This window comes from Loxodonta africana, chromosome 18 (assembly GCF_030014295.1).
Source record: "Loxodonta africana isolate mLoxAfr1 chromosome 18, mLoxAfr1.hap2, whole genome shotgun sequence".
Classification (NCBI taxonomy): domain Eukaryota; kingdom Metazoa; phylum Chordata; class Mammalia; order Proboscidea; family Elephantidae; genus Loxodonta; species Loxodonta africana.
Window position 1 is genome coordinate 65887396 of NC_087359.1, and position 12697 is coordinate 65900092.

At 44.1% G+C, this 12697-nt stretch overlaps 1 protein-coding gene across 2 annotated transcripts in view; it reads right to left on the reverse strand.

Annotated features, from left to right (window-relative positions):
* Window positions 1-12697, reverse strand: part of SHPK (sedoheptulokinase) — a 28361-nt gene that overhangs the window by 10293 nt on the left and 5371 nt on the right. For both annotated transcript variants that reach the window (XM_064271584.1, XM_003416838.4), the window contains exons 2-4: window positions 10234-10375; window positions 1242-1425; window positions 550-702 (exon numbers count right to left, since the gene is read on the reverse strand). In XM_064271584.1, the coding sequence (XP_064127654.1) occupies window positions 550-702; window positions 1242-1425; window positions 10234-10267 (371 nt within the window). In that variant the 5' untranslated portion in view covers window positions 10268-10375. The remainder of the gene's footprint in view (window positions 1-549; window positions 703-1241; window positions 1426-10233; window positions 10376-12697) is intronic.

Consider the following 12697-nt stretch of genomic DNA (forward strand, 5'->3'; position numbering starts at 1 on the left):
TCCTATTTCTATCTTATTTTACAATATGTTAAAAAAAAAAAAAAAAATGAAAGCTGTTCTTTGAAACCTACGGGTGGAGCCTGGGGTCACAGAGAACTAAGGAGCCCACCCCAGGTCTGGGCTACAGTGGAGGAGGAGCAGGACAGCGTGGTGAGGTAGGCAGAGCCCCCACCCCACACTTTCTCTTACATCTGGGCCGTTGCAAGTGACTGAGACAAGCTGGGGGGCACTGAACCTGATTCCTGGCTTCAGGGAATCCTCTGGAGTCCCTGGGTGGTACTCAACTGCTAATCTAAAGGTTTGTGGTTCAAACTCACCCAGCAGCACCACAGAAGACAGATCTGGCAATCTGCTTCTGTAAAGATGACAGCTAAGAAAACCCTGTAGATCAGTTCTATTCTGTAACACATGGGGTTGCTATGAGTCAGAATCGACTCGATGGCAATGGGTTTGGGGTTTTTTGCCCTTCCCAAATGAGAACACCCCACTGCATCTCACACTGTACAGATACACTTCTGCCTGGAGCCCGCCTGCTGAGGGTAAACTCACGTCTCCAAGTTCCAGCTTTGGCTCTGGGTGTTGAAGTATCCCCAGCTGGCAGCATTCTGGTCCGACATCAGGGGTCTTGGCAAGCCACACAACATGGCAACCACATAGTCCTGGATGGTGCCGGCCACATCATAGGATTTTAGGAATTCTGGGCTGTTTTTCATACAAAAAACAATTCAACGTGATCTATTATTGTCTCAGAAGCATTTGCTGCACATCGCTGTGGTCAGTGGGGACGATACGTGGCATCAGTCAGGTAGCACCCAGAATTCCACATGCTGTGGCCAGTGGCTCAAGTACCTCCCGGGGTGAGGATCTCCCAGCCACTCAGAGCTGGGAGCTGACAGAAGCAGCGCTAGAGGAGGGGGTTTATGGGAGAACATGCCATGCCTGGGAAAGCAGGACATCAGCCGTTCTCAGCAGCCTTGACCCCACCGTGAACTGACCACAGAACTCTTGACAAATTCGTTGCCCTCTCTGGCCCCTTCTTTCCCCCTCTGGGTTAGAACTGGATGACCAACAGAAAGCCCTTTGGGAAATGGGCAGTTCTAGACCAAGTTCAGGTCTTGTGACCATGCCCTATGCCAGACCTCACTCCCCGAGGCTCAGTCCAGCAGGTGGAGATACAGCCTCCTGCCCACTCACCTTCCCTGGGAAATCCAGCCTCCAAGTCAAAGAACAGGTGTCTGTACCTATTTTTCAAAAGCCAGAAGATGGTTGAACAGCCAAACCCGGTGGCCACGCTGAGATGGGACTCAGGCTGGGGCAGAGAAGCCAGGAACCCGCTGCTACACCGGCCATCCTGCCACGTGACCAGCTGGCTCACTGCTCTGGGCTCGAACACAGGGGCGGCCCCTCCCTCCATCCATTCACAGCCTGGAACAAAGGAGATCCCCAACAATGAACAGAACAACTGACCAGGCACCAGCATGTCCTGAGACTACTCGGCTGATGAGTTTTCAACATACACAGTATCACCCTGTGATAATGCTGCACTCACACACATGAATTCTGGTATCGGAGCACCTGGCTTCAGTACCTGGCTCCGCCACACAACAGCTGTGTGACCCTGGGCAAGTCACTCCCTCCATTTGCCGCACTTCTTCTATATTCCCTTGTATTCATTTTTTTTAAGTTGCAGTCTTAGTTACCCAGTGCTGCTGTAACAGAAACACCACAAGTGAATGGCTTTAAAGAACAGAAACTTATTTTTTCACAGTTCAGGAGACTAGCACTCAAAATTCAAGGCTTGGCTCTGGAGGGGGGAGGTCCTTCCTTATCAATTTCAGCTTCTAGTGGCTGCCGGCAATCCTTGGCGTTCCTGGACTTGTAGATGTGTCTCTCTCCCTCGTTTATCTTCCTCTTCCCCCTGAATGTGTCTCTGTGTCTATTCTTCCCCTTTTATAACTCAGGAGTGATTAGGTTTAGGACTCACGCTACACAGGTATGGCCTAATTAACATAAAAAAAAGAAAACTTTTATTTCCAAACAGGATCACATCCACGGGTATAGTGGCCAGGACTTCAATGCAGATTTTGTGGGGGACACAGTTCAGTCCATAGCACTTGATACTATGTCTCCTATCTGCAAATAAGATAGGTTTTGCACACTCTCAATTTCCCTAGTCTCCATCCTTCCAGCCCTCCTCGTATATCATCTAGGCTTTTAACCTTGATCATCATGGATACATTTTCCCTTTTTCTTTGGTCTTAGCTAATTGATTTTTAGACATCAAAATTTACTAAAGAATCTGACTATCTATTTCATATATCTCTCAAAACATCTTCTGCATTTTCCTCTGCTGTTTTTTAAATGCTCCATCGAAAGTATTCCCAGTGTAGGTCTTTGTGACAAAGCTTCTGAAGGCCTATATGCCTCAGAATATTTTTATCATGTACTTGAAGTTGAATGACAGCTTGATCAATTATTACACTCTAGGTTCTAAGTTCCTTATCTTCAATACTTAAAAGTACAATTTGTGGCAGATTTTAAATAGCTGCAAATTCTTTGCTACTCCTGCCATTAAGAGGTGGAGTCTATTCAGGCAGCTAACAGACACATGAGGAAATACTCGCAATTATTAGCCATTAGAGAATTGCAAATCAAAACTACAATGAAATACCATCTCACCCCAACATTATTGGTGCTAATCAAAAAAAACAGAAAATAGCAAATACTGGAGAGGTTACGAGAAGATTGAAACTCTTATGCACTGCTGGTGGGAACACAAAATGGTACACCCATTTTGGAAAACAAAATGATGCTTCCTTAAAAAGCAAAAAATAGACATACCATACCATCCAGCAATCCCACACCTAGTCATATCCTAGATAAATAAGAGCCATCACACGAATAGACATATGCACACCCATATTCACTGCAGTATTATTCACAGTAGGAAAAAGATGGAGACAACCTACGTGTCCATTAACAGATGAAGGAATAAACTAACTATGGTACATACACTCTGTGGGATACTACACAACAATAAAGAATAATGATGAACCTGTGAAACGTCTCACAACATGGACAATCTGGAGGGCATTATGCTGAGTGAAATAAGTCAACTACAAAAGGACAAACCCTGTATGAAACCACGATTATAAAAACACACAGAAAGAAACAATCTTTGATGGTTACAAGGAAGGGGAGGGGTAGGGAGGGAAAAACATTGACTAGATAATAGATAAATGGTAACTTCAGCGAAGGGTAAGACAGTACACAGTACTGGAGCAGTCAGCACAACTTGACCAGCGCAAAGTCATAGAAGCTCCACAGACACATGCAAATGCCCTGAAAGACAGAGCTACTGGGCTGAGGGCTGGAGGCCATTGTCTCAGGGGACATCTAGCTCAATTGGCATAACACAGTCTATAAAGAAAACGTTCTACATCCGACTATAGTGAGTAGCATTGGGTTCTTAAAAGCCTGCAAGTGGCCATCTAAGATACATCTACTGGTCCCATGCCAGCTGGAGCAAAAGAGAACAAAGAAAACCAAAGACACAAGGGAAAGATTAGTCCAAAGGACTAATGGACCACAACTACCACAACCTCCACCAGACTGAGCCCAGAACAACTAGATGGTGCCTGGTTACCACCACTGACTGCTCTGGCAGGGATCACAACAGAGGGTCCTGGACAGAGCAAGGGAAAAAATATAGAAAAAAATTCAAACTCCCAAAAAAAAAGACCAGACTTGCTGGTCTGACAGAGGCTGGAGTAACCCTGAGAATATGGTCCCTGGACATCATTTTAACTCAGTACTGAAGTCACTTCTGAGGTTCACCTTTCAGCCAAAGATTAGACAGGTCTACAGGGCCAAAAATAAAGCACATGAGGGACGTCCTCCATAGTTCATTCATGTATACAAGACTAATGGGCACACCAGCCCAAAAACAGATATGAGAAGGCAGGAAGGGACAGGAAAACTGTATAAATGGAAACAGTAAACCCAGGGTAGAGAAGGGAAGAGTGTTGACACATCGCAGGGTTGGCAACCAATGTCACAAAACAATTTATGTATTATCTGTTGAACGAGAAACTAATTTGATCTGTAAACTTTCACCTAAATCACAATAACAAAAAAAGAGGTGGAGTCTAAATCCTCTTTCCTTGAATCAGGGCTGGCCTTAGTGACTTGCTTGAACAACAGAATGCGGCAGGAGTGACATGCTAGGACTTCCAAGGCTAGGCCTTAAGAAATCTTGCAGCGCCCACCTACCCTTACTCTGGAGGAAACAGCCACCATGTAAAAGTTCTACTACCTTGAGGCCACCATGTTGGACAGGCTATGCAGAGAAACCACATGTATGAACTCTGACCAACCGTTCTCAGCTGAGTACAATCTTTCCCGCCAAGGCACCAGGCATTGAGTGAAGCCATCTTGGACCCTCCAGACCAGCCTAGGTAATTACCGAGCAGAACAGACAAATCACTCTGCTGAGCCCTGCCCAATTCCTGACCCATACACTCATGAGATGTAATAAAATGGTTGTTGTTTTAAGCCACTAAGTTTGGAGGTAGTTATGCTGCAATAGATAATCAAAATAGTATTCCACCGCCTTCTTACATGGAGCCCTGGTGGCGCCGTAGTTAAGAGTTCAGGCTGCTAACCAGAAGGTCGGCAGTTTGAATCCACCAACTGCTCCTTGGAAACCCTATGGTGCAGTTCTACTCTGTCATATAGAGTCACTACCAGTCAGAAGCAACTCTGTGGCAACAGATTTGGCTAAGTTTTTGCCTTCTTACACAGAGTGTTGCTGTCAAAAAAAAAAAAAAAATCTAATGTCAATCTGCTTCTTATTCCTTCATACGGGATCTAATCTTTTATTCTGTAAGCTTTTAGGATTTTCTCTTTATTTCTGAAATCCTTCAAATTTCACTATATCTAGCTGTGGGTTTTTCCTTATCTCTCTTCTTTAGCATTCTGTGAGCCCTTTCAGTCTGGAGTGTTCTGTCTTATTCTTTCAATTATGAAAAATTATTCTCCATTATTTCTTCAAATATTTCCTCTTCTCCACTTTGTTTCCCTTTCTGGGTCTCCTATTATTTAGATGTTAATGCTTCTATTTGTATCCTCAATATCTCTTAGCTTTTTTTTTTTCTACTTCTTTGTTCCTTCCTTCTTCCAAGAGATTTCCTCAATCTGATCTTTCATTCTCTAATTTGTTCGGAGGTTCTATTCATTCTGTTATTAATCTCATCTAAAGGTCGGCAGTTCAGATCCACCAGCTGCTCCTTGGAAACCCTATGGGGCAGTTCTATTCTGTCCTGTAGGGTCTTTATGAGTTGGAATCAACTCGACAACAGGTTTGATTTTGGGTTTTTATTATGTTCTTTATTCCAACTGTTATATTTCTCAAACTTAATATTTCTGCTTGGTTCTTTTTATGTTTTCTTCTTGAGTTTTCCATGCTAAAATCTTCCTGTAATATATTTTAGTATGTTTATCAAGCTGATAGCTGATAACACCACATACAACTGTTTCAAGATTTGGGAGCCAAGACTATTACATTTTCCTATAAATTTTCCCATTAAGAACCAAAGAAAAAGACTTAATCCCTGCTCCCTTAGTTCTAGGCCATGAAACATCCATCCATTCATTCATTCATGCATGACATATTTAAATATTTTAGGCACTGGTTCTAGGCCCTGAGGCTACAGCAGGGAACAAGAAAAAGTCCCTGCATCCTTGAAGCTTATATGGTAGGAAAGGAGACAGACTATAAACAAGCAAACATACCATGCCAGATACTTCAGGTGCTATGAAGAAATGTACAGCAGGGTAAGGGGATGGAGAAGGATAGGTTGTTGGGGGTGATCATGGAAGTCCTCTCTGAGGTGACATGTGAGAAAGGATCTGAGTGGAATAGGGAGTGAGCCACAACAATATCTAGGGAACACATGCTCCAATTAAATGGAACAGCAATGGCAAAGGTCCTGAGGGATCTCCTCAACCAACCCCTGGCTAGTATGCTTGGTCAGTACTGAGCGGAGTGCAGAGGTGTGCTATAGATCAAGGCCCGGGATCGTATACCTGAATAATTTGCTTGGCATCACATTAAGTTCCACCTGGGCCTGGGGGTTCCTCCTGGCTATAGAAAACACTTCCTAGGAGTAGTCTACATTTCCACCTGAACCTAAAACTGGGATTCTCATCCCAGCTGTAAAGCTTGCCTCTACAATTTGTTGTTGTTGTTAACCGCTTTATTTTCAAAACTCTTTTGATTCAATTTCTTTTCTTAAAAAAAAAAATTAAGATATACCCCCTGAAACTCTTGCCCTGAGATAATCTTTAAACCCTAAACCTTAAACCAAAAATATCCCCTAAAGTCTTCTTAAAGCTAAATTGTTGTTTAAAGGGTGTCTGTTTGAGCACTGTGCTCTTTTAAGAACTATTCGTATGGGATCAAATTGACAACAGCATCTCGAAAGATTAGATAAGAAACTTAGGGGGCAGCGAGATTATGTTAATGGGGGAGGAATAACTTAGAATAGGAGGGTGAGAATGGTTGCGTAACTCGAAGAATGTAATCAATATCACTGAATTGTACCTGTAGAAATTGTTGAATTGTGTGTTCTGCTGTGTATATTCTCAGCAACAACAAAAAATTATTTTTTAATTTTAATTTCTATTTTATTTTTATTATAAAATGAATACATTGCACTTACTATGTACCAGGTACTGTTCAAAGCACTTTAACATTAACTTGTTAAATCTACATAATAACCTTACAAGGTAGGTGTGATAATTGTCCCTGTTTTACAAAAAAGAAAAACGAAGCACAGAGAAGTTAAAAAAAATGTGTCCAAGGTCACACAGCTAAAAAGTGGCAGAACCAGGATTCAAATCCAGGTAGTCTGCTACCGAATCTGGCTTCCTAGATATATTCTTTATTTTTATTTTCTCTTCTGGGCAAAGAATTAATATACTGTTTAACTTTTAATTACACAAGTGATAAGTGAACGTATTCTCAGTACAAAATGTTCATATATTACAGATAAAGCAAATGGCCTGCTGGGCCATCCCCCCACCCCAGCCCCTACTCCCTTTCTATCACTGTTAGCACTTGCTGGGTTACTGCCTAGTTTTTCCAATCACACACATGTCAACTTTGTTTTGTTTAGTTGATTTATCTTTTTGTCTACCTTTTAAAAATAAACAGTACTGTACTGTGTTTGTTGTTCTAGAGGTTGTTTTCATCATTCAGCCTGTCCTGGAGTTCTTTCTATGTCAGTATACATGGGTTTGCTTCATTCTTTTTAACTACCGCATATCATTCTATAGCATAAGCAGGTTGTTGTTGTTGTTAGCTGCCACCCAGCCAGCTCTCAACTCTTGATGACCCTATGCACAATGGAACGAAACATTACTTGGTCCTGGGCCATCCCCATGGTCAGTTATAGGTCAGACCATTGTGAGCCATAGGGTTTTCATTGGCTGATTTTCTAAAGCAGATTGCCAGGCCTTTCTTCCTAGTTTGTCTCAGTCTGGAAGCTTCACTGAAACCTGTTCAGCACCATAGCAACACACAGGCCTCCACTGACAGACGGGTGCTGGCTGTGTGCGACGTGCATTGGCCGTGAATCAAACCCAGTCTCCTGCAGGGAAGGTGAGAAGTCTACCACTGAACCACCATGCCCCCACAGGAAGGACATACCAGGGTTTATCTAACCACTCCCCTACAGTGGAATGTCATGTTTTTCACTATGATAAACAACCATGATACTGTCTCCTGGTGTACACGTACTTCTCTTGAACACATTCCAAGTAGAACAGCTGAGCCGTAGCACCACCTTATTTTTAATAAAATAAAAAAAAAATAGGTCCTGTCAAATTGCTTTCCAAAACAACGGTACCAGTCTACATTACCAGTAGCAATATTTAAGAGAACAATTCTCCACCCCCTTGCCAATGCTTGACCTTATCAAACTTTTTGCCTTTTTATAATCCAGTGAGTAGAAAATGAGTTCTCATAGTTGTTTTCATTTCTAATTACTAATGACATTGAGCATCTTTTTGTTTATTAGCTACCTGTATTTCCTCTTCTAAGAACTAGCTGCCTGTTGGTATCCTTTGCCTGTTAATCCACAGGGCCATTGTCCTTTTGTTGGAGGTGGTTCTTTCTATGTAGTGATATTTATCCTTTGTCTGCTACGCATGCAGCAAATATTTTCTCCAGGTCTGTTGCTTGCCTTTTAGCTTTGTTTGATGATCCCAATGTCTCTCCCACTATTATGGAGCCTGAAAATGGAGTTTGGAAAGAGACTTAACCACAGGCCTCTCAAAAGATTCTGATCGCTCCCTCTCCTCTCCTCCACCTTGCTTGCCTCCTGCCCCCCCATGCCCCACGCTGAAGCACTTAGCTCTGTGGCACAGTTCCTGGTGCCCACCTCAACCATGAAGCGTGTGCCCTGGAGGGTAGCAGCTTCTTTCCACCCGTCTTGATATCTCCTGCAGGACCCAGCACGGAGTACTGAAATCAAACTGAATTAAGGCTGCCATTAAAAGCAGCGCAACTTGATCTCAGATACGATTTCACTCAACTCCACTAAGCAAGTATTGTCATTATTCCTTCCCAGAAATAGAAAACACACTAAGAAGGTATGGGGCTCAGCTCAATGAAATATTAAGCAGCTCTCTCCAATGATGTGGCCAATGGTTTGTGTGGTTTTTAGAAAGTCCAGGAGACGGGGAGAAAGGAAGGCATGTAACCCGACCACAATCATTAGACCTATGCTGGCCTCTTCGCGAAGGGTTTTAGTATTAAAAGGACATTCATCCTCGTTAATGCAAAATTAAGCAGTTTAAAAAGCTTTTACAACCTGGACTTCCTCTGAGAGGTCAACTGTAACACCCTAATTGGCCTTCTGCTCTTGCTATGGCTTGGAGGCAAGTAGTTTCTGTGGTCTCAACCAGCCTGACTACAGGCAGATAAGAGAGAGGGCTGATCATCATCACCAGATGCCAGTCACACTGCTGAGAGGCAAGTCACCACCCAAATTGGCCCAGGGGGCTCTGCGTTGCTGCTGACTCCTCAGGGAGAAAGGGGTAAACCCAACGTCAAATCCCCTTAACTGCATTCCCCCAAAGTAGCCATCCACCTTCTGCCTAAAACATCTGCAGTAAAATGTTGACACTGTTAAAGCTGGGTGATGGGTGTGTGTCACTTTATAATACTATTCTCTGTGCTTTAGTGTCTGTATCCATTTTTTTTATAATTAAAAAGAAATTTAACACCTGCCATAATAGGGAGCTCACTAGTCCCGTGGGAACTGAACCGTCGTCAGGCAGTTCTGTCGGGAAGCTCCTCCTTTCCCTGAGCTGCTGTGCCTTCCCGTCGCTCTGGTCCTCCCACAGGCTCAGTTTCTAAAGTCAGACAGACACAGGTTCAAAAGCTGGAGTCATCACAAGCTGCCATATGACCCTGAGCATATTATTCTGAACCTCGACTTCCCATCTGTACAGTGGGGACAGTAATGTAACCTACACCATAAGGTTGTTGGGAAAGTTTGATGAGATCACGCAGGTAAGGTCCTCAACCCATCACCTGGCGTGTGAAGCACTCAGTGATTTTTACTGGCTTAGTTCTCCCCTGAGGGCTAAACAGAGCAGGTCACCACCTCTGTGCTGTGACAAGCCTTCTGACATAAAAAGATAGACTACACACTGTAATGCTTAGCAACTGAGCTCATAAAAAGGACACACCCTGGAATTTAAAAGAAAAAAATCACAAACGTCTGTGATTACCTTAAACAACAAAAACTATACCCAAACACAGGAGAAGAAAGAGTTCCCTCTGTGTCTTGGCATCTCCTACAGCTACAGCTAAACTCGTGGTTGTCGGCACTAAGGCTCTGGGACAATGACACGAATAAAGAGAAGGCTGTGGAAAGCCACTGCAATGGATCCTACTGGAGAATCGTAGAAAACTCACTCTTTCCCTCTCCCTGTCGGACACTGTGCGATGATCAGTGAGTGGACAGTTTGTTTATTCATGACATGCTTGCACGACGCAGGATGCACACAGAATATAAGAGGCCGCAAGTGCGTTCCATTCTCAGCAGCGAGACATCATTCCTGTGGGGGATGACCTGGCCCTTCACTGAGAGCCTCTGTAGAGCTTTCCTAGTTCAGAAAGGGATTGTTAGCAGCATAACGTACCGCCAGAGCCCAACATACCTTGGCCTGTTTTCCAAAACATGACTCCATGCATCTGTCCTGACACTCCAATGGCCCCGACTTTCCGGAGCTGCGGTCGGGGTAGGGCAGCGAGGCACTCGTGTAGCGCTTGGATGGTTCTACTCACATCCTGCTCCCGCCCCTGGAAACAGAGCAGAAACACTGAGTGGGGGGCAAACAAACAGGCGAGGGGAGGAAGACAGAGGCCTCAAGGGATGTCCTGGGTGATGGCTACCCAGCTAATTCAACAGGGTCACTTCCAGGATGGCCTAAAGGATGGATGCAGGCTGAGGGTTTCTCCACAGCCTCCAGCAGGGCCTGGAATAGAAGTGTGGTAGGCCAGGCCCTTTCCCTCCCTTCACAGATGAAACACCAGTGTAGGTTAGGTTCGGCAAATAGCCCAGGCTCTGCTCTCCATTGTGGGTGAGTCTGAGCCAAATAAAGGAGTCCTGGGTGGCACAAACGGTTAAGTGCTTGGCTACTAACCATAAGGTTGGCAGTTCAAATCCACCCAGAAGCACCTTGGAAGAAAGGCCTGGCGATCTACTTCCAAAAGATCACAGCCACTGAAAACCCAAGGGAGCACAGTTCTACTCTGGGATTGCCAGGAGTCAGAATCAACTTAATGACAACTGGTTCGGGGTTTTTTTTGGGGGGGGGGGTTGGGGGGCTGAGTAAAGCCTGCAGAAAAGTTTAGGAAGGAGAAGAAAACACAGGAAAGACCATGCTGTAAGGCGAAATAAGGTAAGGGTCTTACACAAGGCACCCAGAGTGATGGGGCTAGGAGGCTGGAACACAGCAGGGAGGAACCTGGCAGGAAAGGTGTCAAGAAAGGCCTCATGGACTAATAGGATGAGCCCTAGTGCTTTCCTCTACTTGGACTTTAGTTTGTGCGTTTGCCAAACACTTTCTGAGTGCTTTAAGGGCCAGGTCCTAGACCTTGAAACAACCACCTAGGACAGACAGTCAAGGAGGAAGGCCAGGGAACATCTGGGGCACAGTGCCAGTGGAGCCGGTATATATGAAGGGGTGATGAGAGATGAGGCTGGAAAACAGGATTGGTGGGGGTCCCATCAGTGGACACTGAGCTCCAGAGGAGGGGTTCTTCCTAAAGGCAACACAGAGCAACTCGGGCTTTCTGAATGGGAGAGTATTACCGTCAGAGCTGCGTTTTCGGAAGATTAATTAGGCAGGGATATAACCTACATGGAGTCCCTGGGTAGTACAAATGGTTAACAAGCTCAGCTGCTAACTGAAAGGCTGGCAGTTCAAGTTCACTCGGAGGTGCCTTAGAAGAAAGGCTTGGTGATCTATTTCCAAAAATCAGCCATTGAAAACCCTATGACGGGACGTCCCAGTTAAGTGGTCTAATAACTTGTTTAGCGCTTTTGTTCTACCTCCTAGTCCCTGTGTAACGTGCGGGGTCTTAAAAGCTTGCAAGTGGCCATTCAAGGTACAAAAATCAGTCTGTATTCACCTGAAGCAACAGAGAAATAAGGAGAGTTAGGAATAGGAAGAGGAAATGGAATATGTGGCTAATTGCCCTGGTGAAAAACTGCCTTCTTGGCCATGAGACCAGAAGAACTGGATGGTGCCCAGCTACCACTAAAGAACATTTTGATCAAAGATTCTATAGAAGAACCCTGATCAAAAAGCAGAAAATGTAGAACAGAACTTCAAATTCTCATGGCATCTAGACTTTCTGGAGCCATGGAGGCAGGATGAACCCCCAAAACTATTGCCCTGAGATCATCTTTAAACCTTAAACCAAAAATATCTCCTGAAGTCTTCTTAAACCCAAGCAATAGTTTAGCTTAACTAGCAAACAATGGCTGCCTTGAGCATTATTCTCTTTTAAGATCTATCTATATGGGATCAAACTGACAACAGCAATCCAAAAGATTAGATAGGAACCTTAGGGGGCAGTGAGTTTATATTAATGGAGGAGGTACAACTCAGAAAAGGAGGATGAGAATGGTTGCACAACTCTAAGAATGTAATCAGCGTCACTGAATTGTACATGTAGAAATTGTTGAATTGGTGTGTGTTCTGCGGGGTATATTCTCAACAACAACAAAAATAAATGAAATTATAAGAAAAGAAAACCCTATGGAGCACAGTTGTACTCTGACACACATGGGGTCACCTTGAGGCACAATCAACTCAAGGGCAACTGGTTTTCTCTAAGCTACACAGAGAAAGACTGATCAGGTTTCGGGGGCAGAGAACAAATTCAAGACAGGCAGGACCGTCTTTTTCTCAGCATCCCCAAGGACTCCAAAGAGGTAATTTGTCTTTGCATCTGACTTACTCTCTCCTTGAAAACTTCTCCAAGCTGAATAACCTTGAAAGACAAAGGCATGAGAGGTGACCAGGATTTAATAGCATATTGGTATCTCTAAGAGGTGAGTGGTCCACAGAGACAAGACTATTAAAAGAATGCATGGTTCAATCAAGTTCAAAG